The sequence below is a fragment of the Limanda limanda genome, chromosome 16, assembly GCF_963576545.1.
Source record: "Limanda limanda chromosome 16, fLimLim1.1, whole genome shotgun sequence".
In the NCBI taxonomy this organism is placed as follows: Eukaryota; Metazoa; Chordata; class Actinopteri; order Pleuronectiformes; family Pleuronectidae; genus Limanda; species Limanda limanda.
In genome coordinates, this window is record NC_083651.1 from 12,886,945 (window position 1) to 12,913,413 (window position 26,469).

General features: G+C 41.1%; 2 protein-coding genes across 2 annotated transcripts in view; one reads left to right on the forward strand and one right to left on the reverse strand.

The window, feature by feature from the left end:
* The first annotated feature begins 158 nt into the window (after window positions 1-158).
* tmtops2b (teleost multiple tissue opsin 2b) lies at window positions 159-24,767 on the forward strand. The gene is made up of 4 exons (XM_061088551.1): window positions 159-525; window positions 11,755-12,080; window positions 17,635-17,868; window positions 24,552-24,767. The coding sequence occupies exons 1-4, from the start codon at window positions 159-161 to the stop codon at window positions 24,765-24,767; spliced, it is 1,143 nt and encodes a 380-aa protein (XP_060944534.1).
* The window catches only part of st6gal2a (ST6 beta-galactosamide alpha-2,6-sialyltranferase 2a), a 31,339-nt gene continuing 26,358 nt past the window's right edge, over window positions 21,489-26,469 (reverse strand). The window contains exon 5 of the mRNA XM_061088542.1: window positions 21,489-22,089. Coding sequence (XP_060944525.1) covers window positions 21,842-22,089 — 248 coding nt within the window. The 3' untranslated portion in view covers window positions 21,489-21,841. The remainder of the gene's footprint in view (window positions 22,090-26,469) is intronic.

Genomic DNA, 26,469 nt, shown 5'->3' on the forward strand with positions numbered 1-26,469 from the left:
AATGTGCTCATTGAGCGCAGCAGGTCGCGCGTTCCTGAGGGAAACCAGCATGGAGATGGACTTGAGAAAGAAGCTGCCATCCATTAACTTTGCAAGTGAGCGATGTGAGCGACTCTAAAGTGCCCCAGCGGCTCCAGGGTGAGGACAAGCTCCGATGAATGGACCGCAGAATGTTTTCTGGTCAGGCTGGTCTGAATTACAGCTTCAACCTGAGCGATGACCAGGAGCTGGTTGACCCGCCGGCTGCCAGAGGGACCCTCTCCCCGACGGGCTTCGTGGTGCTCTCCGTCGTGCTGGGCTTCATCATGACTTTTGGCTTCCTCAACAACTTCGTTGTGCTGCTCCTGTTCTGCAAATTCAAGAAGCTGCGGACACCGGTGAACATGCTGCTGCTCAACATCAGTATCAGTGACATGCTGGTGTGCTTATTCGGCACCACCCTCAGCTTCGCCTCCAGTATTCGAGGAAAGTGGCTGCTGGGGCGCAGCGGCTGCAGCTGGTACGGCTTCATCAACTCCTGCTTTGGTAGGTTCTTTATATTCCCCCCCACCTCAACCTAAACAAAAAAAACACAGTATCAGCTGATGTGTTCGAGGAGGTAACTGTGAGATGTGAAGTGTGCCACCATAATGTGCATTTTCTGCAAAAAGCACTTTATAGATCAATATGCACAGTGGGATTTTGCAGTTTCGCACAATTGCCCACCTGAGATAATGGAGACAAAGCTGTGGTTGCTCAGTTTAAATAGCATGCAAAGTGTCAACTGTAGTTAAATCTCTGTTGCGTTGTATTTTATCTGGTCCCAGATTCTTAATAGTAACAGTCCCCATCATCATTATCATAAACAAGTCATGAGTTTATCATTATATAAAAGCACTGGATGCTTGTATGTTGAGTCCAGCAGAGGATGGAGGTCTTTATTGCCATTTGTGAAATGACTGTAATCGACACATTTAAGATTCTTGATTGTTGGGCATACACACAACATACACATCATATCGAAAAAACATACACCCACAATACATATGCAACATACAGACATGACATATAGACGCAAAATATGTACATATGCACACTATATGGATACATAACATATACGCACAATATAGGTACACAACATATGCTCGAAGATAAAGACACACAAAATATACACAGAACATATACATGCCATAAAGACACACAACATATAGAAAAAAACACAAAATACACACACAATATACACACACAACATGGATACACTAGACACATACATCATATATATATATATATATATAACACACAACATATAAACACAACAGAAACAAACAGACGTGATATGGGTCCTCTACATGTTTTTGTTTAGATTTATTTTTTAAATAATTTTATGCTCTAAATACACACGAGCAGTATGGTACAGTTGAAAAGCTTGTCACTGCTCTCTGGTGGAGAAACTAAGAAATTGTTATCATTTCACCACCTGGCATATACACCAATGTATCTGAAATAACATTGACTGACATGTCAGCCCAGATGATTTATTGCTCTAGTTCTACTCTGCGCTCTTACCTTTTCCACCTAATGTAAAACAAAACAAAGAACAGGGACTAGGGTCTAGTTCAGTGTAGAATCATTACACTGTCTGTGAGCTCTGTTATTGAATGGTCTGGTCAAATGTACCTTTATATACCTTGTGTGAATGAATCGATATTTGCAAGGGCTGCCTGCACAACTGAAACTCCGAGTGATTTAGAATTTGTCACACAAAGATGCATGACTTCAGTCAGTCCAGAAAGAGGATTTTCAGTGGTTTTCCATGGTTTTCCCTTAAAAATGACTGTATAAGTATATGTGCAAGCAGTTTATTATGTCGTGTAGTAAGATTGAGTTGTCAAGTAGCCTCTAGTGGCTGTATTGATTACAAAATCTGCCCTTGGAGGAGGTTGGGGTGGATGGATTATTTGACAAATCGTTTTCATGGAGACCGGTTCTATCCCTGTGTCAGCTATAGTCCCACATGTTCCATTTAACGACCATTCCACAACTTCAACCATGTGTTTATTACTGTTACCATGACAGAGTTCCTCTAGTCGTACTGTAACAAAGTAACAACCAAAAACTTCTCCTAACCCTTAACTCAAGCAAACCAGGGCTGATCCATTAGCATTGACGTCAAGATGAAGACATGACAAACGATTTGTTAGACGTGCAGAGAGCTTATGCCTTCATCTAAAGGGTTTCCATTCATTGTTGCTGAGTTGGGTTGGCGTGGTCTTGAATGCCGGAGTTGATGCACATTAGGGCTGTACGATTGCGGGAAAACATGCGATATGCGTTAACGTTGTTTAATATCTCGATTACCATATGACTTGCAATAAATAAAGAGAGAGAGAGAGAGAGAGAGAGAGAGAGAGACAAACACTATGTATAAGCGCTGTTACTTTTCCCTCAGGTTCTATGATCATAAACAATCTTCTCAATTCTTTCATATAATCAACCACAAATCTTGATGTATCTCACATAGGGAATATGTGATCACTAGAAGTTTCCAATGTAGAGTTTCATTGGAGGATATCTATTTTAAAATTCTCTGTTTTCTTTCTATTCTCTTCATCTGACAATGAATCATTGACAGAAAAAACAGTCAATGATCTGAATGTCTTTAATCTATCATCTAGGGCAGCATGGCTCCTTCTGATTGGCCACATATACCGACATGCAGAGCGTTAATGTGTGGTGCACAAAACACCATTTATTACGCCTACAACATCCTGCTCGCCCTCCACGATAGTTCTGCCTGAAACACTCGCTACTAGCCTGGGTGTCAGACGAACTTAGCCCCGCCCACAACATTTGAGTTCGGGAAGTTCGGTCTGGCATTGCTCCGTTGGGGAGAAACTATGATCGAACCAAAGCGGTTCAGACCAATCAAATTGTCAGGGCGGACTTTATACGATGATGGACAGATGATCAACAGTGACGTAATCAACCACGTCACCAAAGAGCGCTGCCTGCCGCTGAAGAGCTGAGATGTGTCGATGCTGCCATTGAGTCTGTTTCAGCAGACATCGACAGCGCATTCATTTTGAAAGAGGAACAGAGGAACACGATCAAGGCATTTGTAGATCGAAAAGATGTTTTTGCCGTCCTCCTACGGGATTCGGAAAAAGTCCAATTTATCAGCTGGCCCCGATGCTGCAGCCACACAATCAGTCATATAAATAAAAAGAGAGTGTGGGGGGGGGGGCACTACGCTCCTCAGCACATATGAGACAAAAAAGACACATGTTGGGACGCTGTTGCGGTTAATGTTGGAGCAACAAGGAAGTGTATGCTTGAATAAAACGATTAACTGCCGTTTTGACTCCTCGCTGGCTCCTGCAGAGCCATGACAGCGGAGCTCTGGAAGCGCAGCGTGCGGATCAGCAGCTCCGTGGATTTCTGGTAGCGACAGATCTCTCTCAGAGCCTCGCTACCGGCCGGTAACAGTCCCGGGCCGGTAGCGGTTCCGGGCCGGTAACGGTCATGGGCCGGTAGCGATGAGGCTTCTTAACGCTGCCGGCGACAGGGGCTCTCACAAGCAGCCCTGCTCTCCAGCTGCTTCCTGGGGGCTTTGCTTCCGGTGGATTAAGGAGCGGCATTTGCAGCATTTCAATTGATTTATTTAGAGAGTGAATAAACTCGTAAAATAGACAACTGACAACAACTATGCGTCGCTTGACATACGTCACATACTACGTTGCTCTGATTGGTTGTAGGTCTATGCAATTGAGCAAAGAGGCATTTTGTTTCCTGGTTCGGTTGAAACACGCCCCATAATCACAGCCCAATGGAGCAGTATCAGACTCATATTCTGACTAGAATAATGAGTATGACAACATCAGGCTAACTCGCTACTACAGGGGACCCGGTTTCAACCTCATGATCAAGCTCCTGAGGGGAGCATTTGCCATTTAGTGTCCAGAGAAATCAAGCTTTCAGGCTCCTCTTGTTTGGCCCCTGTCTTGGCCACAGGCATACTGTTCAATCTCTGGAGAGCACATACTTGCTTGTGCCCCTTCCAGAGAGGTTCTGCCTTTGCCCCTGCTTGTGCTGATACTCTCCGGAGCCCCGCTGACACACTCTGTGGGCGGCTGTGGCTGAGGGGTAGAGTGGTCGTCCTCCAACCTGAAGGTCGGTGGTTCGATCCCCAGTCTGAACCATCTGCATGCCGAAGTGTAAGCTGCAAGTAGATGCACTGTATGAATGTGTGAGTGAATGGGTGAATGTGAAACTGTACTGTAAAGCGCTTTGAGTGGTCTTCATCAGACTAGAAAAGCGCTATATAAATACAAATCCATTTACCATTTCTGTAGCGTCCTTGCCTGTAATTCTTCCTTAGCCACTCTTCTAAGTAGAACTGAAACTCAATGCCCTGTGTTCGCTTACATGTTTTCACTTTCTTTGTTTTGCACTGCCTCACTGGTTAAATAAAGATACTTTTTATGTGGAGGGATTTCTATTGATTTAAAACACTTTAGTCAGTGGATTTTATTGACTTTTCCCCTCAGGCCTGTCATTCTGTTGGAGAAGTGCATACTTGGTAATGATCAGTCCTATAGCCAATAGCTTAAATACAATGAGTATACACCTGCAGACACCATACGCACACACACACACACACACACACATTCTCCATATTTGCACTTCTATTCCTTTTTCAATGTGATTTATATTGTTTAAGTCTGTGACATTTTACATGTTCACAGTCTGAATCCAGCACATTCACATTGTTCAGTACATCATGTCCTTCCCAGCTGTGACCTTGTTAATTGAACATAACAAATTTCACTTTCCATAATGCATGCTTGTGCTTTAATTTGTATGAAAATTACAAACTGCTTTGGTTAAATATGACTGATATGATTGATATGACTGTCGGACTTATCCACCGCTATTTGTTTCTTCTATAAATATTCCTGCTACCGTCTCCATCCCATTGATTCCTTCAAATGAGATGGCAGAGGGACAGCTTCTATACGTCCTTGCTGGAGCACAAACTCACACATCACATGTATGACCATGATTGATCACCAGTTGCTCTCGTGCTGCAGTACAGGGCCGAGTTTCCAACAAGGATCAATTTAGAAAAAAAACACTTGGAATGAATGACATTTACATTGGAGACTGCAGCAACATAAGACGTCCCACTGGGTCCTCTAAATGTCCAATTTACCACCTCAGTGTCATATTCTCTGCACACAACCTTTTCTGTCAATCCGCCTTTGGTTTTCTATAGAAAAGTGATGATCCAGGCGTTTTTTCTAAAATGAACCTGAAAGGTATTTGACATTCTCTTCAGTCCCTCCTCCAACCATTCAGAAATAATGCCAAAATATCCTGGATATGAACGGTGCCATCTGGCACATTTGGAGCCAGCGTCTGCAAAGTAGGGGGATTGAGATGTTGTAGCTAGGTCCTAGCAATACACAATGTTTCATCCTGTTTTTATACGCATCAAATAACTATGAAACTAATTGAAACCAAAATTACACCTTTGAGAAAAAATATGTATTTAACGATTTTTTTGACTTAAGTTTGGTCCATGTCCCATCCACCAACAATGGCGGAGGCAGGATTGATGAACCGTATTGCAGCCAGCCACCAGATGGCGATCATTTTCTGTGGCTTCACTTTAAGAGTGGTCATGCTGTCCATCTTTATTTAACAGTCCATGGGAGTGTTCTGAAAGTCAAAATAATGAGTAAGGAGTTAGGAAAGGAGAACCACAGTGCTTTTTTGGATGATCCGTCTGTATGGCCATCTGTCCCATTCTTGTGAACCCGATATCTTAGCAACACCTGAGGGGGGAAATTCTTCAAATTTATAAACATTCAGTTGGACTAAAGGATGAACGGATTATATTTTGGTCTGCAAAGGTCAAAGTCACGGTGGCCTGTGGACTTCTTGGGCACCTTGTTATTTCAAGTCTACCTATAGGGATATTTTTTCATACTTTGACTCAGAGATGAGCTGCTAGATTTCTGTGGCCAAAGGTCCTGTTGACTTCATACGAACTGCACTGGTTGGTGGAGGCATACAACTGCAGGATGGTAATAGTTTTCATCTCAAATTGGTTTATTTACCACAGGCATTATGGGGTTGAATTATAAGAATCCCTAGGAGTCTTAAACCAGGAGGGACATCAGAAATGATTTTAGCTTAGGAGTGTGTCAGAAAAATTCTCCCCGAATTAGATGATTAGTGGAGGAGAAAAATGTTAATCTTCATATTTCTCAAAGGTTAATAGGATGCTCACTAACATCTAGATTAATCGATATTAATTCCAGTTAGACAAACTAATATGATTCATGCTGCCTGCAAATGATGATGATTATCACCCTTGTGTATTATTATTGGCGTTCTGCCTCGTTTTTATCTGGTGGATGATGTGTTAAAGTAGGATTTGCCATTGGGAGCTTGAAACATCACGATAACGAAAATTCTGCATTGGCATTACAAGTGTAAAATCCTATAATCTTAATTTTCTAATGCGAGTCGTAGTGTTCAGTTCTTCACTATGGTAATCCTCAGAGAGTGGTCCACAGAGAGAGACATGGGACTGGGGCTTAAGATTTTTCCCCCGCTGTGGTTTATCTGATCTGTTTCCCTCCAACTCAATGAAACACCCCTTTTTCTTTTGCATCATAGTGTATTTTCTCGTTGCAGAAAGTCGAAACACTTGTTTGCTTTCATGGGAATAGTAGACCATGAAAAATATAGAATATTCAAAATGTATCCTTCTAGGTACTGTTTGGATGACAAAAGGCCCTGATTCCACTCTTCCTTATGGATTTACATGAACATGAAATTAATTGATTATGGCCTCTTCTACACTTTATGTGAGTTCACAATTCTAACTATTTGGATTATTATAATCATGGTTGTATTGATATACAATAAAACATCTATAACTGGACTCAACATATCTGGGTTTGATTTTATCACAGTGAACAAAGGTATTCCCCCCTTTGTTCAGTTTCAGGAACCTCTGTTACAAGGTAACAAGTTGGATCTACAGTATTTTTAAATGAGGAGAGAATGTGGGAAAGGCATGCAGCGAAAAAAAACAGCTGCTTCCTGAAAAGTCAGAGGATCAACAACGCAATTACAAATCTTCCTCTTGTATGTCAAAAGTCAACACTCAAAAAACATACTTAAAGCAACAGTACATTTCTACTTCGATAAACGAACATGAGTTCTTTTTAGAAAAACAAAGGCGGATTGACAGAAAAGATGGTCTGCAGTTTCCCAGAAATAAATACGATTTGGAAGTTGATGTAAATGCAACTAGGAGTTGAAAACCTTTAAGAACAGTAACTCCATGTCAGATATGACATGACAACTGGAAAAGAAGAGTCCACGGTCTCTCTGGCAGCTCGGTGAGGCTGTAATACTAATGAGACAGTGAAGTGTTTATTGGATAAATGTTGAGATCCAATGTCTGTTTTTGAGGCAAAGTAAAGATTGTCCAGCTGGTGGTGTCAGAGCCAAAGTCTTTAGATAGAGATTTTGTGTCGGAGAGTGTTAAAAGGAGGCGGGTCAAGACAAGATTGCATTTTGCATTATTAGTATTTGAATACATGTACTAGATTAAATGGCAATCCATCCAATAGTTATTTTTGTTTTGGTCTGGACCGAAGTGTTGAACCAGCACGGCTAACTGGTCAGATTCATACATGTCTCTTGAATACAAATCAAGTAATTAGTAGATCCATCCAAACCAAGCACAACACTATTTGCTCTGAGGTAGAAATGCTTGTTATTGTGATAAACACAGTGGACAGTCTTCGTAAAAAGGGCAGGGATGTCAGATATGATTTATCAGCCTCATCACATTAGGTTATTCTCCACAGGACCAGCTCTGTCCATGTATGATTACTTTCATCCTTGTTAAAAAAAAACTGAATATGACAGATACACAATGATTTTCATTGAGACCACAAACAGAAATAAAGGGAGATCTGAACTGATCTCATTACACTTCTGCGTGGGGAGAGGCCAAGTCGGCCAAGTCAGCCAACTCAACGCCTCGCTAACACTTTTTGATCTCATGCCAGTAATTCTGGGGGATTTTAAATTTATAATATATATTTGAATGTTTTACATTAAAATGCGAAGAGTTTGATTTCTGCAGGCTCATAGCAACAAGGTTTGAGCAGAAGTTGGAGATTTGACGTTTGGAATTTGCCTGCTTTCTTTGTGCCTTTGTTAGTTTCCTTCATGTGCTGTTCAACCTCAAGGCAGATGGGCTATGTGTTGGCCCACTGTAGGGAATGTATGTTTTATTCATTTCATTACATGAACATGCATTTCTCCATTAGGCATTATATATTAAAATGTGTTTCTGCTCTATAGGAGTTTAATTGTATCTTCCTTCTGTATTAGAAGTTCTGAGCAACAGTAAAAAGAGACTTTCATGCATTTCATTTGTCATGCTTCATGTGGTCTGCCTGCTTTCAAAGTGCCATTTTTTTTCCTCTGCAAGAGATCCAGGATTTTATGGCCCCTACCTCCCCATTCCTTAAATGTCATATGAGGTATTTTGAAGTTGAGGATCATATCACGATCCAAGATGACTGCTCCAGTACAAAGGTTTTGTCATTATTGGCAAACAGATAATGGCACATTTTCCTAGGATCATGGCACTGAAAGAGGAGAAAAAGAAAAATGTAGAGAGATCCAGGGAGGAAGATATATAAAGTGGCACGAGGGTCAGAGGGATGAATTTGACCGGGGCTATTTCAGGGAGCATAAGTCCTCTATGAAATTGATGGTAGCTGCTGTAAACAATCGGTTTGTTGTGTTGTAATAAAGCAGAAACACAATAAAGAGTCTGCATTCTCACATGAGAAGCACCAGTACTAAAACACTGTGGTGTCTGCAGCTTCATCAAAATGCATGTGCAATGTGTGCAACAACTAACATGCTGCATGGTGTAAGCCACACATAATTAGGGATGGGTATCGTTTGGTTTTTATCCGATACCGGTTCCTAACCGATACTTTTAAAACGATACCGGTGCCTAAACGGTGCCTGAACCGATACTTTTTTCAAAAAAGTGCACAAAACGATACTTGACTAAGAAAGGCTTTTTTATTGCCAAATATATTAACTGTATAAAGTAGATTATAAATATGAATAAATACAAAACCCTTTTGAACTTAAAACTATGAATAACATACGAACTGTTAACAAAAGTTTACACTATACTTAAATAAATAAAAATAAATACAAAACACACACACTCTGACTCGTGACTCTGACTTCGGTGCCTGAGCCAAATGAAGACTGAGGGTCGCTTTCCCTCCCTCAGAGACCCCCGTGTCTCCGCGGCTGGGGCTGTCGCAGGGGGGCTTCAGCCTTCGTCCCCCTAAAATGCGGTCGCTTTTATGAAAACATTTCTCGGCGTGGTCTTCGTTCCTCCCGCCCGGAGCCGGTCCCGGAGCCGGTCCCGGAGCCGGTCCCGGAGCCGGTCCCGGAGCACCGCCAAGACGAGCGGAGACCTCAGTCTTCCATTGGCTCAGGCACCGAAATGAGGCACCGAAATCTCCGTTGCATTTCGGTCCGGGTAGGTACCGGTTGTATTGGAACCGGTTCCATATTGGAACCGGTTCTCGGTACCCAACCCTACACATAATGATTGTAAATAAATAATTGAAAATAAGTCATAGATAAGAGGGGGTTAATTTGAATGCATCTTTATATATCTTATTAAAACTAGGATGAACAAAGCTCGAGGTATATTTTTGCCTGAGGAAAACCAGCGTGAGGCCAAACATCGCCTGAAGCCTGCTCTTAGGCAGCTCTAATTTCAATTTTTCAATCTACGTTTACAGTGTGGTGTGACAACTACGTCATCACAGGTTTGAAGTGCTTCCGTTTTTTTAGGATAAGCAGCGATTCTACTGCCTAGATTAGCACATATGTGCTACTGTACCGTGGCAACTTGTGTTTACTACATGTGGCAATGAGAAATCAAACACAGTGTGACATGTTCAGTATGTGCTGAACTGCATGTATTGATGAACAAGATTTTCAGCTTTGCTTTTCAATAGGTTTTATTTAGAATTGTGGCCAAGTGTAATGCTTACATAATTTACTTAATGACCTGAATGTGCATTTCTGGTGAACTCAAGGGTTTTTTCCTCAAGCTTGCAGAGTTGTGTAAGTGCTGAACACGAGTTTGTGGCAGAGACAGTTTAGCCATTTACCCAGTATATGCTTCTCTCTGTGGAGCTTCCAGCGAATGATAATTAAGGCTGCATATGTAGCAATGATGAAAAAAATTAAATAAATTACTCAATGATCAAATATTAAACAAAGAAGCAGTAATGTTTCATGTGAATTAATCAGCTTTGGGTTTAGTGCCGGTTGTTTGTGTAGTCAGCCAGTTTGATAATCCATCAACTTGGATCATTGATCGCAGGTTTTTACTGTAGATCAGACACATTAAGATTCTTTGATTGAAATTCAATGTCACAAACCTCGGTCTACTTCAGTGAGTTTGGGAAGTCTAACAGAAATGTAACATTTTGATCATGCACAATGTTATCATGTTAATTTCCCCTTTGATTGAATAGAATTGATTCTTATACAATGTAACCTTGATCATGCTCTATCTTGTACAACTGAATGAATCTTGGCCTAATTGCCTAAACTAAGGCATATTGTTGCCTTGATGTCCTCAGAAGATCCTCAACTTTGGCTTAGAAACAACCTCAACCAGAGGGGGAGGAAGAAGCCAAATGTATAAAGAGAAAGAACAGCTTCCCATCGGTGTGCATATAACAAACCAACCTTTATCTTGTGCACCATCCTCTGAGCATTAAAGTGTGACAATACTGTGTCACAGTAGAGATGAAATGAATGGCCCCCGAATGCCCTGACTTTGGTGATCCCTCTATTCTTTGTTAAGTACTATGAACCTCATGGTTCGCGATTCAGTCTCAGTCTCCTTTTGTTGAATTTCTCTGGCGTTATCAACAAGTAGAAATTTAATGGGTCAACATTATAACTTATGTATATACATATTTATCAGTATCTTAGCATGAGAGAACCAATTTACAGATTACAGGCATGGGCATTATAAAAAATGTACTTGTGACCCCAAAAATTTGATTCTACCTGACCAGAGTATGAATATCATTTGAAAGATTCTGTCGGAAACCAGCCCAACCGGTTAGTTATGGAGGGGCAGGGTATCCACAGTCTATTGTAAAGATGTTAGCATGCTAATGATAGCATTGATATCAAAGCTTACGAAACTGCTAGTGCTGCTGTTGACTCGATATATTGTACGTAAAGATGAAGGATGCGTCTCCACTTCCTCCCACTACCCAGAAATGAAGCCAACATCCCTGATACGAATGCTGCCATCTTGTGCAGAGTCTGTGCACTAGTGATCATGGTATGGAGCTGTGGTATCAAAGTCCTGCCATCACAAGTTACACGTTAATTAACTAAAACCAAATGTCAGAACTAGATAAGAACTAGTCTGCCTCGAATAACAGAAACCTTCCTTGAGATAAAATGTGTTCTATGGCTTTTTGGTTTGTCCTGTTCACTGACATGTAGGAGGCAGGTGGTGATCGAGACGCTTTGGCTTCTCTTTGGGGAACCTTCACGTCCTCCATCTTTGTGTACAGTCTTTTTTCGGTGCTGCAATTTGGTGTTCGGTGTCTTGTGAGCCAAATAACATTGCTGCCCACTCACACTCCTCCTTTCTGTCTTTCTCAGGTATCGTGTCGCTGATCTCTCTGGTGATACTCTCGTACGACCGCTATAGCACTCTGACAGTTTACAACAAGCGTGGGCCAAACTACCGCAAACCCCTGCTGGCTGTTGTGGGAACTTGGCTTTACTCCTTGTTCTGGACAGTGCCCCCTCTACTGGGCTGGAGCAGCTATGGCATTGAGGGGGCAGGGACAAGCTGCTCTGTGTCCTGGACGTCTCAGACAGTCCAGTCACACGCCTACATCATCTGTCTGTTCACCTTCTGCTTGGGTCTACCTATCCTGGTGATGATCTACTGCTATGGTAGGCTGCTCTGGGCAGTCAAACAGGTAGAGAGACAGTGACAGTGTGTGTACTTGTGTTTATGCCACTTTTCTGTAAATGTATCATGTGCAACATGCAGATGTGCAACAAGGCCAGATGCAATGAAGAGTCTGTAAAGTGTGATTTAACCTGTTATCTTAAACTGAAGTGTCTCTCTGTGAAAATTATAAAAATGCCTGTAGAACGCAGTTGCAGGCTAGTGGGGCTAGGACTACCAAAAACCTCCCGCCATCTCTCCCAAATGCACACACACACACATCGCAAACACACACAACCGTACCAATTAGCTTGCTAAAGCAAAGTTATCTCGGTTCTGCAGGACTCTAAAAGCACACAGCAACAGAAATGTCGCATGAAGTAGTGGCTTCTTGCCTCCGGAGTTTCCTGGTGCCAAATCCCAAATAAATGGCTTTACGCAAATATTGGCTCTGCAAGGTCCGGGATGGTTTCAAACACTGGGTGGCGTTACGAGCCATGTTGAACCGATATAATTTAGGTATTTATTTGATAAATTCAGAAATGAATTTGATTTGTAAACCAATATTAATGTATTTCATCAAAGAACAGCCATAATTTGACGTACCAGTATGGTGAACAAATTGGAAGTCAGTAAAGCAGAGGTATCTAATAGTCAAAGGCAAATGGGTAAAAAACTTGCAAGGAAACACCAAGAAACCACTGGAACACTGAAAAAGAAACTGACGAGGCAAACTGAACCTGAACCAAGAGAGTTAACAAGACACAGGGGGAACTAATGGAGGCGGGGCAGGCCATCGACAAAATAGGGTAACAAGACAAAGATGAGGGAAGTAAAGTTAGAGGGAGGAACTTTCAAAATAAAACAGGTAATAATGGGGAAAAGAAATAAATCCAATAACCAAGCAAGGAAAGCATTACGGTCAAAGACTATAAACACAATGAGTCAAAAATAAACACATCAGTCGTTCAAAAAAGTTTGTCCTGCCTATTTCTCCTGGACACAACTGAACTCAATATTGTGAGATAATAACACAATTTATGCCATTTTCTCATACTTTAATAATACTTCAAAATTCAACTTGTTTTCAAAATCTAAATGATCCATAAATAGGCGGCCTGCATAGATCACTGCAGTCTCTGAATTCCAGTGCCTTGTGAGGTACAGGGTAGTGGCCTTTTAGTGCTACACTTGTGTCCATAGAAGCAGAATTATGAAACGCAATCATCAATGTATTACACTTTCACAAAGGTCTATGAGTTGAGAAAAGGAAGCCTGATGCCTGAATGCCTCATTTGGGAGGAGAACTCTACACACCAGATGCTGGTCTGAGGGGTGATGTATACAGATCTCTACCAGTGTTAGCCTCCTCACAGAGTCTTTGCATGCCCTCAGGAAATTGCAAGAGCATGATCCAGGTTTTCGTGAATGTGGCAGCCCCTCCCATCTCGCCCTGCTTTTATAAAGTACAGGCTGAGGAGGAATTTCAAGAAAGCTTTGGTCTTCTTTGGGACTAGGAAATATCCAGAAAATAGGCACAGCATTCCTGTCCTCTGCCAGGCCCACAGAAATAGCTCCTTTCTTCACAAGCTCATGTGTCTTTGCCGGAGGGAGTGTCCGCCCACTCCTGGGAGGAAATGTATGTCTCTCACACGACACAGTGAAGGAAGCTGATGCAACTGCAGTGGTGCATGCAACTAGCTGAAATAGCTTCAAGCTAGAATATAGACACCTATACGCCATTTGGCCCATTATATGCCACATGGGAAAAGTTATTCGGAGCTTGTCGATCATAGTTAAATTTTGGGACACTTCAGACACCATCTCCCACACAGATGTGAGAGAAGCTGACAGGTGACATGATGTGATGACGCCACATCATTGATATTTTCAGCACAGTTATAATGAAGTGTGATTGCCAGGCCAAACACATCAGCAGCAAATGTCAGGTTTGGTTGACAGACTATGAATCAAGGAGCTATCCATCACAGAAAAGTTAGACCTGCCATTCATCCACTCAGTGATTAGACTTGAATGCAGAGCAGCCAAAATAAGTTCACAGACATATGATGTCTCTATAGCCATGATTAAAATCTTGGGAAAAGACAAATTTTCTGGAGCAATATCTTCAAATTCCTATAATATTTATGATAATGTGGTGCTGAAGAGCCAAATTACTTTTTTAACTATTAAGTTAAACAAAAGTAAAGCTTCACAATCCTTATTTTAATACATGCAATAGACTGATCCTTTGTTATCCCCCCTCTAAATGAAAAGCAGACTTTATTCCGGTAATATGAAGACTTTACTTTTTGAAATTTTCGATTTTTTGCCTACTCTGTTAGTAATATTTCTTGATGACGTCTCTACAGAAGCTGGATAAGGGATGTGTTATTCGACCTGTTAGATTGCCCGAGCCGTTGAGGCGTCCAGAGAAGAAAAAACACACGATACAGGTTCAGTTCAGGCTTAAAGCTATTTTATTCACCCTTGTGCACAGATGATACAGCATTGTGCCACATCCTCAGACTGGCTGCCTCATATACAGATGGCTGTCAATTAATTCAGCCAACACATACCATCTCCAAGAATCCCACACATAACCCCCAGTATAAATATACATTAATTCTTTACATAAAACCATTACCAAAATATACATTTACAGTGAAGAAATATTTATCCACCAAACCATCCCGAAATAAATACCAATAAATATCATAAAACAATAGTTTGGATCTACTTCCCCCTTGCCCACTCAATTGGTCTAACCCTCCCGGAATTATTGAAAAGGTATTCGTGCCCCCCTGGGGAAGTCTTTTGCCCGAACACCCTGGGAGAAAGGAGAGCAAACAGAGGTAAGTTAACAGCATACTACACATCTCAATTTTCCAATACTTGTCACTTTATAAAAAGTCTCCTTTACTGAGCAATTCCCCAACATTTCAAAGATTGAATACATAATCAATGTGCGCTCTGTGTATTTTACAGGCGAGCGACCCCGTGCCACGACCACCGCCCCCCCGCGACCTGCAGCACGCAACCAAATCATCAAACAAACTATAAATAAATATTGTTTCACCAAATTTCTGTGTGTGTTAAAGTACTGTTCACCAATGTATGTATGATATTGTGTCTGTCCCAAATATGCACATCAAAAGAAATGTCTTAATGAAGGTTAACAAATAAACAAGTATTTAGTAACGTCGAGCCCTTTGTTACATAATCCTTTTTGATATTTTTTGTTAGCTATATTACGAAATAGCATGAAAGAGTGTTGCAGCTGTGGCTGTTCCTGCACAGACTGCTCAGCTGCGGAGCATGTTGGTTGGTTGGATGTCGCTGCTCTTATTAGCTTAAGGGAGATTCCGGAGGCAGATGGACCATATGATGGTAACTGAGGCACAAAATATCTTAAAAACCCAAAATGAATGCAGAGGCATGCATCAGTTCCCCACATAATAACCCAAGACTGACCTGGACACAGCAGAATGATTTTTTTATAGGTGGATCCAGCTCAGTGGGCAGCAAGAGATTATAGAACTGGACTTTTAGACATCCTCTCGCCAAACTCTGTCACATACATTTAGAGTAGGCATGGTGATAGTGTTTTGAGTTTTAAGTAATGAAGTTGCTTGCGTTAAGAAAGCGAAATCCTCTGCACTCATGTGACTTAGGTTGTTTAATCCTTAAAGCCGAGAGGGTTAGCAGGGCAGGGGATTATCACAGCTTTCCATAAACAAGGCACATAAACCCCTCAAAGATCCTCTTGTTTCTTTGTCATTTTAATCCAGTGCTTCTTTTTTAAACCCCAGTTTTAAGGTGTTATACAAATTGAAGATTATTAGAACATGACACAAACACAGCGTAAAAAATAACGTTTGCAAATTATAAGAAAGAAGAGGAAATATTGCCGGACACTTGCAGCTTGTACCCACTGGAATTAGTAAGAAGCTTTTCTGAAAATGAACTAATTCACATTAGCTGAATTAGTTCATTTTCATTACCTGAGTAAAACAAATCCAACACTACCCCCCTCCTTTGTCAGAAGTATATTTTGGAATCTAATTAGATGATATCATGATAGATGAGACAATCAGTAACCTAAAATTGCATGATTATTCTCATAGAGCAAAGGAATAAATCAAAAGCTGAAAGGGGCCGGGTGAGAAATGAATGCGTGTCTCACATCATTGCTCTCAACAGACTGTGAATGAATCAGTTGTTTGAGAAAATGATTTCATTTTCTGATTGCTTTATGAAACAGCCACATTTAAAGTATCCGCCCATTCAAACTGGATAGACCTGATCAACAAACAAACAAGACAGAAAGCAATTTCTTTAGATGTTAAGATAAAGTATATCTCAATATGTCAAAGTCTCTTTAATCACCAGGCCCAGATGATTAAAGTGATTCAGTATATGCCCAAACAGCATGTTTAATACTACAAAGCATTCCCGTCACAGCCGCCATTTATTGCCCATTCATCCATCCATTATCTTTACTGCTTATCCTTTACGGGTCGCAGGGGGCTGTACTATACATTCCTGCAGAAATATCAAACGAATGTTATCGAGCCTTGGTCCCCAGCTATATTCATTTATGTACATTATATTTTTTATTTTTAAAGGTCAGATTCACATTATTTCAAGGATTACATTCACTTCCAAATGTATACTGACACTGGGTTTTTGTTTGGCCAGAACATTTTCAGGCCCTTTTTTGTACACAAAAACATGTTCACATTCTACCAACACTAATTTAAAAGGCTTCACTTGTTGGAGTTACACAAATCAAGTGTATTTCAAATTTGCCAATTGACTCATAACGACAGTGTGTGACAGATTCAAGAAGTAACACAATGGTGGAGAATATTGAAAAGGTGTGTCCATTTCTATATTGAGTGGTTGAAAAATGTTGTGTCAATGTCTCCATGTTAGTGAATGGAACATGGACCAAAATAGTCAAAGTGATCAATAAATACATTTTTCTCATGGATGGTTTCTGTCATTTCACGTAGTTCTTATCACACTCTTTGTTCAAGTGTGTATATTACCTGTAAGTTTGGATTCAATTAGTTAGTCGATGATGACGGTGTGAAATGTTATGTCATGATTTTTTATTCAGTGAAGTTCTTATCGAAACTTTAACTTCCCCATAGCATAGAAAAGTCATTTTTATGGGTGACATCACCCCGATGTAAAGCCTGTGAGCTGATGGGGCCAAAATTAGAAACACTAATGTTCAGCTGGCCAACGATGTGGAAGCAAACTCAGAAGATGGAGAAATATTTGGCTTATGTTCTGAGAAAGCAAATTTCATTCATGTCACCGAGGGCCATTTCGAAATCCAGTATCCAGGTCACATAATGTGATGCACATAGTAAATATCACACAACCATCTTTTTCAGTAGATCAGTATTCCTAAACAACAAATCCAGTCTCGCACCCTAACTGAAGATTTTTGGTTCAAACATTTACTTGTCTATGTGCATTTTAACATGAAATAATATGAATGTGAATAAGGTAGCAGTGTATGGATATGAATTTGCTGATAAAGAAAACTCTCACGCTCTCGTCCACAGGTGGGTAAGGTCCGTAAGACAGCGGCCCGGAGGCGAGAGTACCACATACTGTTTATGGTTCTGACCACTGCCGCCTGCTACATGCTGTGCTGGATGCCTTACGGTGTCGTGGCCATGATGGCGACGTTCGGCCCACCCAACATCATCAGTCCCGTGGCCAGCGTGGTGCCCTCGCTCCTGGCAAAGAGCAGCACGGTCATCAACCCTCTCATTTATATACTCATGAATAAACAGGTGAGTCGACAGCAGAGCTGTGATTTTAGAAAATCAAGGACAGTTTGACATGAACAGCTTTATTTACACTGTAAAAAAAGACAAATTACAACAGCTGAAATCATACAAATGGTCTATTTAAATATTAATTCAAGTGTAATTAGAAGAGAATTCACTGACAAATCAAAGTCAAGAAGAACACCCTAAGGCTTTTGGGAGTGAAACACAACCTTCACTCTTACCATGTTCGGATATGGATGCTTCTTTTTTTGTTTTTCTCTTCTTCATTTTAGGAATACCGCAGAAAGCCAAAGCAGGGAAATGTAGAAAATAAAAAAATTGAGATGTAGAACAATCCTGCAGAGGAAGTGTGTGGTGCAGCGGTTCCCACAATACTGAATAATAACAACACATGAAAAATAGGCCTCAAGGGTAAAGAGCGGCGAGACGGAGGCTGAGAAAGAGAAAAAGAGATAGAGAGAGAGAGAAATGTAATACAGTGTCTCCGAATGCGTTTTCTCATCTCGCCGCTTCCCCATTTGTCAAAGTTAATGTCATGTCCTGTATTAAATACTAGCAATAACATAGTTGCATTGACGAGGATCAAAATTCAATTACGCGCCATCTTAAGCGTCCCAGAGAAGCGGAAGCACCTCAGAGGGGCTGCGCTTTCCCCAACGCCTCATTCTGAGTTCAACTTGCTCAGCTGAAACATAATTAATAAAAGGAATTTGGCACCTTATCAGGATGTGATGAAGTTGCCAGGAGGCATCGCACTCACAACTGCTTCAAAGGAACTAGTTCTACCTACAGCTGGATGTGATTCCACCTCCACGTTGCCAGATTTACCATAATTTGACTGTGCAATGCATGATCAATACTTTCCATAATGAACACAATTCAATTTTTTTGTGACAGTGGTAGGAGTTATTATAATCCTTGTAGTAAAAAGGCTTTTGATCCTACGTCTGTATTTACACTTGTTGTGATTATGTCTGGGAATATGAATCATGCGTCTGATTTAACGTGTTGTCATCTCAAGTGACGTCTTTCCAGCTAATATTTGCTCATTCATGAAATGATCACTTATTTATAATCAACGTGGTTATTGTTTAGGTATCGTAATTGTTTTCTTGTACAATAATCTGATCCTTTTACGCCTCTGATGGGAAACGTTGAACTTCAACGTTTCCCATCTGGCAACGCCTTCCCCCCTTTTCCAAAAGCATGCACTGAAATATGTAAAACACCACTTAAGAGAAAAAAAATGTTATAGTACAACCTCCTCTCACGACATTAATGACAATGGTGTCTACTCGCAGCACAGTACAGCACAGACAGTTTAAGACTCTTAAGCCCTGATCTCGGCGTGCATGCTCTGTGCATCGGAAAGTGATCAAAGTTATTAAGAAAAACACATGTACAATATGTTCAGGGTTTATGCACCTTCAGTGTGTTACAATCACAAGCACTAAAACATCTGGATACTTATCTCAGAACCTACAGCCGAGCTGAGACTCTGCATGGTTGTGAATGAAGACTGAAATCTTTCATAAACCGTTTCTACTTTTTAGACCTCTGTTACAGTTGCTGACTTTACACTGGCCCCTTTTTTCTTCTGAGAACATGCCTATATAATTAACATGAAAATGGGGCTGGGTATCAAACCTTTGTACTTATTGCACTCTGAACACAATGAGCCAACGCATCAATCAGAAAAGTGGGCCAGGGTTATATAACCCTGAATGCGTTATAATGATATACACTTTATTTATACCCTCTATAGCGTATATACTCTGCCAACTGTATTTCTGCACGATTTCTACTGAGGCAGCTTCATCTTTGATCATTAACATTATTATCGAAGATGCTGCAAATCAATGAGAACAGCTTTCTTGGCAATATTTGATCGACAGAATTTTGCATCAATGTGATGAAGAACTTGAGCCATGTATGTAATTCACGGAATTATTCAATATTGTCCGATTGTTTCATATACACATAGTTTCTCAATTAAATTTCCAAAGAAAATTACTAGATCGCGACACACAGAATATCAGTGTTTCAATAGTCACCCTGAAAGTTACTTATTAAAAGTTAGCAACAAATATTTGGGCAACTTTCTGTTTCTTTTCTTTAATCAGGTTTGACTCGACTTGTAAAACAGTTTAAGTATCAGCACAATGCGTTTGTACTGATACTGTCAGATTTTGGATGATACCAACCCCAGAATCATCTACATGCTACAACACATACCTACCTTCTTCAACAGTCATAAAACTATTCAAAGCAACATTTCTGTGACAAGTTTTCACATCTTTCACCAAATCACAACCAATGGCACGAGCACATTTTGTAAGATAATACACTTAGTAGTAAAAATCTCTTGTATTAGGCAAGATTTTTGACCGATCGACTGCATATTTGCAGTCAAAAACACCACCAAGCCTCTTTTCCACACCGAACTAATATCTCTGGAGCTCGTCGCAGATGTGGCACTGCCTCACTGTAAAAAACAACTCCTCCTAGTCGGAGACAAAGCAAATCTGGTGATATTACTGGTTCAAATTCCTCTTTTATACTCATCTCCGCTATGAGCTGTGGATGGGTTCAGACCAATATTAGAGGATTAAGAAAATATGAGACATTTATAGTTGTAGGAAATGAGCTTCATGCTGTTACATGACAAAGAAATATCCCTGCAGCGAGCTGCACACAGAGACCGTACTGCAGTGGTGATCTCCACCCAGGGTTTGGCCACACAGTGGTAAAATTACATTCAATAAAAGAGTGAACCGACGATGAGAAAACAGGGGCTGGTGGTGATTGCTGAGGCAGAGCTGAGACCCCTGATACAGGTCAATTCAGCAATATCGACTGCTCCGCACATCTCATGGCAACCAGTCTCCACGGTACCGGTGTCCTGCCACGGTGTGTACTGTCTGTATACGATCCAGCCACGAGGCAACCCGAGGGAAGTGTTCAGTTAAGCACTAGGCACAAGTGTACGGCGGGTCTGAGCACCTGTTTGTTCCGCAGATCCATTTCAGCCCTGTATACATTGATTCAAATACGCCGTCAGAGAAAGGAAAATATGTAACGATAGGTAGAATGAATAGAAAAAGAAGAACAGCGCCTTCCAGTAAGCTTTTAACTGGCAGAAAGGCTATTGAAGAATCGTCCGAAACACTTGAGGTGAAGTGACAACCTGACGATTGTGAGTTAACATGCATGGGAAAGTGGTTTAGTTATTAAGCCTAACCATGTCAGTAGTGTGAAATTAACCCCTCAGGACGACGTACAACTTCTGATTGCACAAGACGATACCAGAGGAATGTCAAACAGGAACAGCTGCTACAGAGCAATGTACAGTACCATGACTGATGTGACAGCATGACTGTCTCTTCAGAGACGCGTTGTTCTGCATGTGCTGCTGCGGTGTGTGTTTGTGTGTTAAAAACAATGCTGCATTTGTGACATTCAGCGTGGATGACGTCCTTTGCTTATTCACAACCCTTTGGACCAGTAGAAGAAGAAGAATCACAAGTATCCACCATTATAAACAGTGGCATTACCTTTAAGTGGAGAACCACCCGAACTATTTAAAAAACACACATTTTACACCATTGAAACACACACAGTTATTGAAAACTCACGTGTCTATCTAAAAACACTGATCTGTTGCTACCCTAGTCAGCTCCACAGCTAACGTGGCTCAGCTAAAGCAGAGAGAAATTTTCATATCCACATCTTGGAGACTCTTCCTGGAAGTCTCTGGTCTAGTAAACCATCTTGATGAAGACAAGTTCTTTCTGAAGCCTCCGCATTGATCCCTCCCTGGAGTGGTATGGCTTATGTTCTTCGTGGGTCTAATTTGAATCTTGTAAGCTTCAGCCTCCATGTCTCCAGTGGTTTTATTGCACCTCTCCCTTAGTCAGCCAGAAAAGGCCAGAGTGTGTGTGTGTGTAGGACAAAGAGGTTCAGGTTTCATATTTCAGATGTCACAGTTGAAGGTGCTGAAGCCTGGGAGAGTGACCCGTCCCTTCCTGCGGAGGTCACTCTCGGGGCCCGTGTTGATCCGCTGGATCAGGTTCTTTTCATATAGAAGGGGATGGTAGGCACCCAGTGTACACGCAGCATCATAATATCGCTCGTGGTAGTGGCACAGGTCCGTCTGCCTCATGGAGGGAATGTACTCGTACAAATGCACCTGCTCGCAGAGTGACATCATCAGGAGGATTCCTGCAATGTGAAGACAGAAGTTCACATTTAATTACATAATTTCATGATTTACATTAAAACTCATTGATGGCTGAATCCATCAGCCTCTGAATTCCATTTCTTAACTTTCACTTTAATCCACCTGAGTTCATCAGAGCAGTATCCTGTTTTAAATCAACATTATGTAACTTTTACTGAGCAACAGCGCCCTCATTGATTCTGTTGGGCTCGGTGTCTGAACATCTTAGGGTTTTTTATGTAGAGAAAAAAAACTAGAGTCCAGCCCACTTAATTGAAACACAACTAAACAGTGGATATAACCCCATTATCCCCGGCTTCCTGAACCTGAAGAGCTGCTGATGTAACAAATCCACCAAACCCTGTTCATAAGTCCTCACATTTCCTCTCTGATTATTGGAGATAAAAGCTGTTTTTTAATGACTTCTAGGTATTTTTAACTGATCTACAGTGCAGCTACCCTCCTCAACTTGCTGGTCCTGATTCTGGCATTCATTCAGTTCCACTCTTCTCACAAATATTGAAGCTGCTATTATAAAAAGGTAAAAAAGTTAGAGTGTTACTTTAAGAGTAAACTGAAAGCTCACATTCACACCTGGATGCTTCCCAGAACAACCACAGTCTGATCTGCTGTGGCTCTACTGGAGTAGCTGGGAGTTACAGGAATTTTTCAACAATTTCGCAAATATTCTTATTGAGTTCTTGCCCAGGATTCACATTTAATAGTTTTTCTCAGCATCTGCTACAGGTAATCCTCTGAAAAAAGAATTCTCCACAAAATCTCCAGTGGATCAGTACAATGTCCAAGTCAAGGACGGCAGTAAGACCAGGATTTCGCAGGCACACATGCGAATAGAAGTGCTACTGTTCAACTGTGCTGAAAAACCACAGAGCTTGCATGTTGAGAAATACCTCTTTTAGATAAGGATAAAAACAGAAGTGAATACATAATGTATGAAGTCAGTGTGTTATGCTGCCTCAGCAGGTGCAGCCTGGTATCTTTCATGCCCGCTGATAGTATGCAGCCAGCACAAATAGATGTTAAGGCTCCAACATACATTTCCTATCCTTTGTTGTGCTTCATTCCTCCTTTATTTGTTCTTTGCAGAGGATTTCTGTTTATCTGTTTCTCTGGTGATTGTTATTCTGCTCACAACCCTCCTCCCCCTTCTTTGTTATAACATGCAGGGCAAAACACCAAGCAAAATGCTTCTTGCACAATGTGCACGTTAGTCACGTAAGCATGTGTTGTTAGTCGCTTCTCCATGTTCTGTTTCCTTGAAGATATTAATAATTTTGTCTTTTCTAAAACTCAACCAGAATGGCCATTGGAGAGTGTATGTAGCACAGAGTGGCCATTTAACATGTTGCATATACATGTAAATAGATACACCATGTAGACAGAATCTATTAACAGCTAACAATTTCCTCTTTTCACAACCTCTACACGTCATCGTTATAATTGTACAAATTTTTTCATATAAAGATCTCTGCATTATTTGTTGAGAAATTCCCCAAAATGTAAAAAAAAACCTTAACCCCCTCACAATACTGTAATCTGATCTGTAGTTGTTTGCATAATCCTGCTTAGTAACAAACGCAGATAACCTCATTAACTGAGGTAACAAATGATTGATTGTTAAAAAATAAATCAGCTAGTCTTTACAACACGGACACATTAAACCAGTGGAATTGAAAATGTGTTTTAAACATTTGTACTTTGGAATATTCTTTTTGAAGGGTTTGCATTACTCGGTCAAGGAGGTTGTTTTCATCTTCATTTGTTAGCTGGGTGATGCAAAACGATTGCCATGAATTTTTTTCGGGTGACTGGCACGATCCAAGGAAGAACCTTATCAATTTATGAGCTGATGTCAATAAACACGCGGCTCCAGGATTATTTTTTTTATTCCCTTTCCTGAAGATGGTATTAAGATAGGTGTTTGGCACATGTAGATAAGCCACCACAACAACACAGCAGCACTCAAGTAATGTAAGTGACTGCGAAACAGAGGCGCCCATACAAAACTCAACTCTAGTCGTCAGTGATGAAAAGGTCCCACCCGTTGTACGAATGACCTCTGATGCAACACAAATTAAAAATAAATGACATCGTGACTCATTCCCTTACATCCACACAAACACAAGAGCCGCCATCAGGCCTTTCCAGCTAATGTGTTCAATAATGAAACCGTAAAGGCCACTTTCTCAACTCAGCCAGTGCAACAGGCCATTAGGGGACGAACCTCTCTGCAAAATCCTCACTACCTGTTGACTGAGGACATGGGAGTGCACTAAGAGAGGATTTCTGCATGAAATAACTCTGCACAGACCTGTATCAGCACCAGTCTCTCTAGCACGGTGAAACATAGGCCAATACTTCCCTGAGGACGTTAACAAGAATGCTCAGTTTGGTTGGGCAGCACATTATGCTCACGTTATCCTTCTTTCCCTCTCTCTCTCAGTTCTACAGATGTTTCCTGATTCTATTTCACTGTAAACACTGGTCAACGGAGAACGGCAACATCTCTGTTCCCTCCAAGACCACGGTGATCCAGCTTAACCGCAGGGTCTACAGCAACACGGTGGCCTGCACGGTGCAGATCTCCACCGACGCCATCAACCAGGGCTGCAGCACGACTGCTACCAAGCAGACCACACCCCCCGGGGTTACGACCTGATCCCGGATATCCTCTGTACAACAGGACAACAAACACTGTCACCATGAAGCACGAAAAACTGCACTTACAGAGTGAAACAAAGTGAAATGTGAATGCATTTAGCCAGTAAATGTACTTTGTGTGAGCTTGTGTTGTACAGTACAGAATCTTTTTCCGTTTGAGTTTTTATACACATGAAGTTTTCATAATTTTTATGAAATTGCCTGTAAATTTTCTTTAGTATCCGCTGAGCACATTTACTGTATATAGTAGAAACAGGGTACAAAAAAGTGTTTCTACAAACATGTCAAAGTTTTTATGGTTCATACATTTTTTTTTTAGGATTAATCCTGTTGCACCACATTAGATGGAAGATTTCAAATAATTTGTTTTTATTTCTTTCAAACCTGAACGTTTTTATAATTTCTATGATTTCAAATATATATTTTACGGTAGCTAAATTCTTTTCTTATAATCCAGGCTGCGTTTTGTTTTCAATTCATTCTTTCCACAGAGCAAAAACCCTATGTTTATTCTCTGTAGCTGTTCAGTCAATTCGTCAATGTGATGCTGTAAATGCCAAGGCTAGTCAATCATAGATTTGTGCTGCAATCAGTGTTTAAGTGGATTGATGTATTTGTCGTGAAATGTCCGTCTTTTCTGCCTCTTCTTGAACCTCTGTACCGCTCTGACTGTAAATACCCAGAAGCTCTCCCATAAAGACCTGCGGTTGTCTTTAAGTCTGTGTATCTTACTGTGAAGGTAATCATTCTGCATGTAGCCAGTAATTTGTTTTATTTCTATTTGTGTGTTTGTTACCAGTCTTTTGCTAAGGTTACTTTGTGTTGCATGTTTGAAATGTTTTCGTAAATTCATTTTTAGGCTACATCAGATTTCGTGGCGAGAGAGAGACATTTACTTTAAAGAGCTCTACCCTCTGTAGCAGGGACTGGTCACATCTTCAGTGTCCCTGGGAAGAGGAAGAACTGTGGCCGACAGACTGGAGGCCATGGGCGGGCTTCCATTATGGAGCTTTAGTTCCATGAGACGACTCTGACCACGATGCCCATGACAGCTTAAGGGAAGAGTCTCACATGAAAGGGGGCGGTGCCAATTGACTCTGTTATCATCTGCTTTGAGTTTCTCTTATCACAGGAGAAGAGAGATCAGTTGGGTGAAACCTATGGGTGTCAATAGCTACAGCTCCAAATGGTTTATAGCCTCGTCATCTGTCATTCCTGTCATTCATTACAGCTCTTGTTGTTGATCAAAAACTATTTTTGGATCCTATGTGTGTCAAGATGCGGAGACTCTTGACAGATTAGTCGTTGCACACACGGCCAACTGTGAGAACGACACGCTGTCTTTCATGACGCACGACTCGTGCGGGAGATGCAGCTGCAAAAAAGGGCAAAGAAGAAGAGGAAACGCAAACAGAGCGGTTTTGGCACTAGCTTGTTTCCTCCAGGGGGCACCGCTTCAGACTTGTTCACCCTTTTTTTGTCCTCCTTGACAGGGTGGTCACAGATGTTTTTCCATTGTTTCCTGCGGTTTTTCCATGTCTTGTCTTTTCCTATAGTCTCTGCAAACACCCTCCAGGAGCCATCTGGGAATCTCTATGATCCCCCAATAATGACAGTTCATAGAGATGTCTGCAGAGATGGACCTTTTCACATGACACGCCACTAAACGAGAGCTGCATGCAGTTTTTCTGGCATGTGTC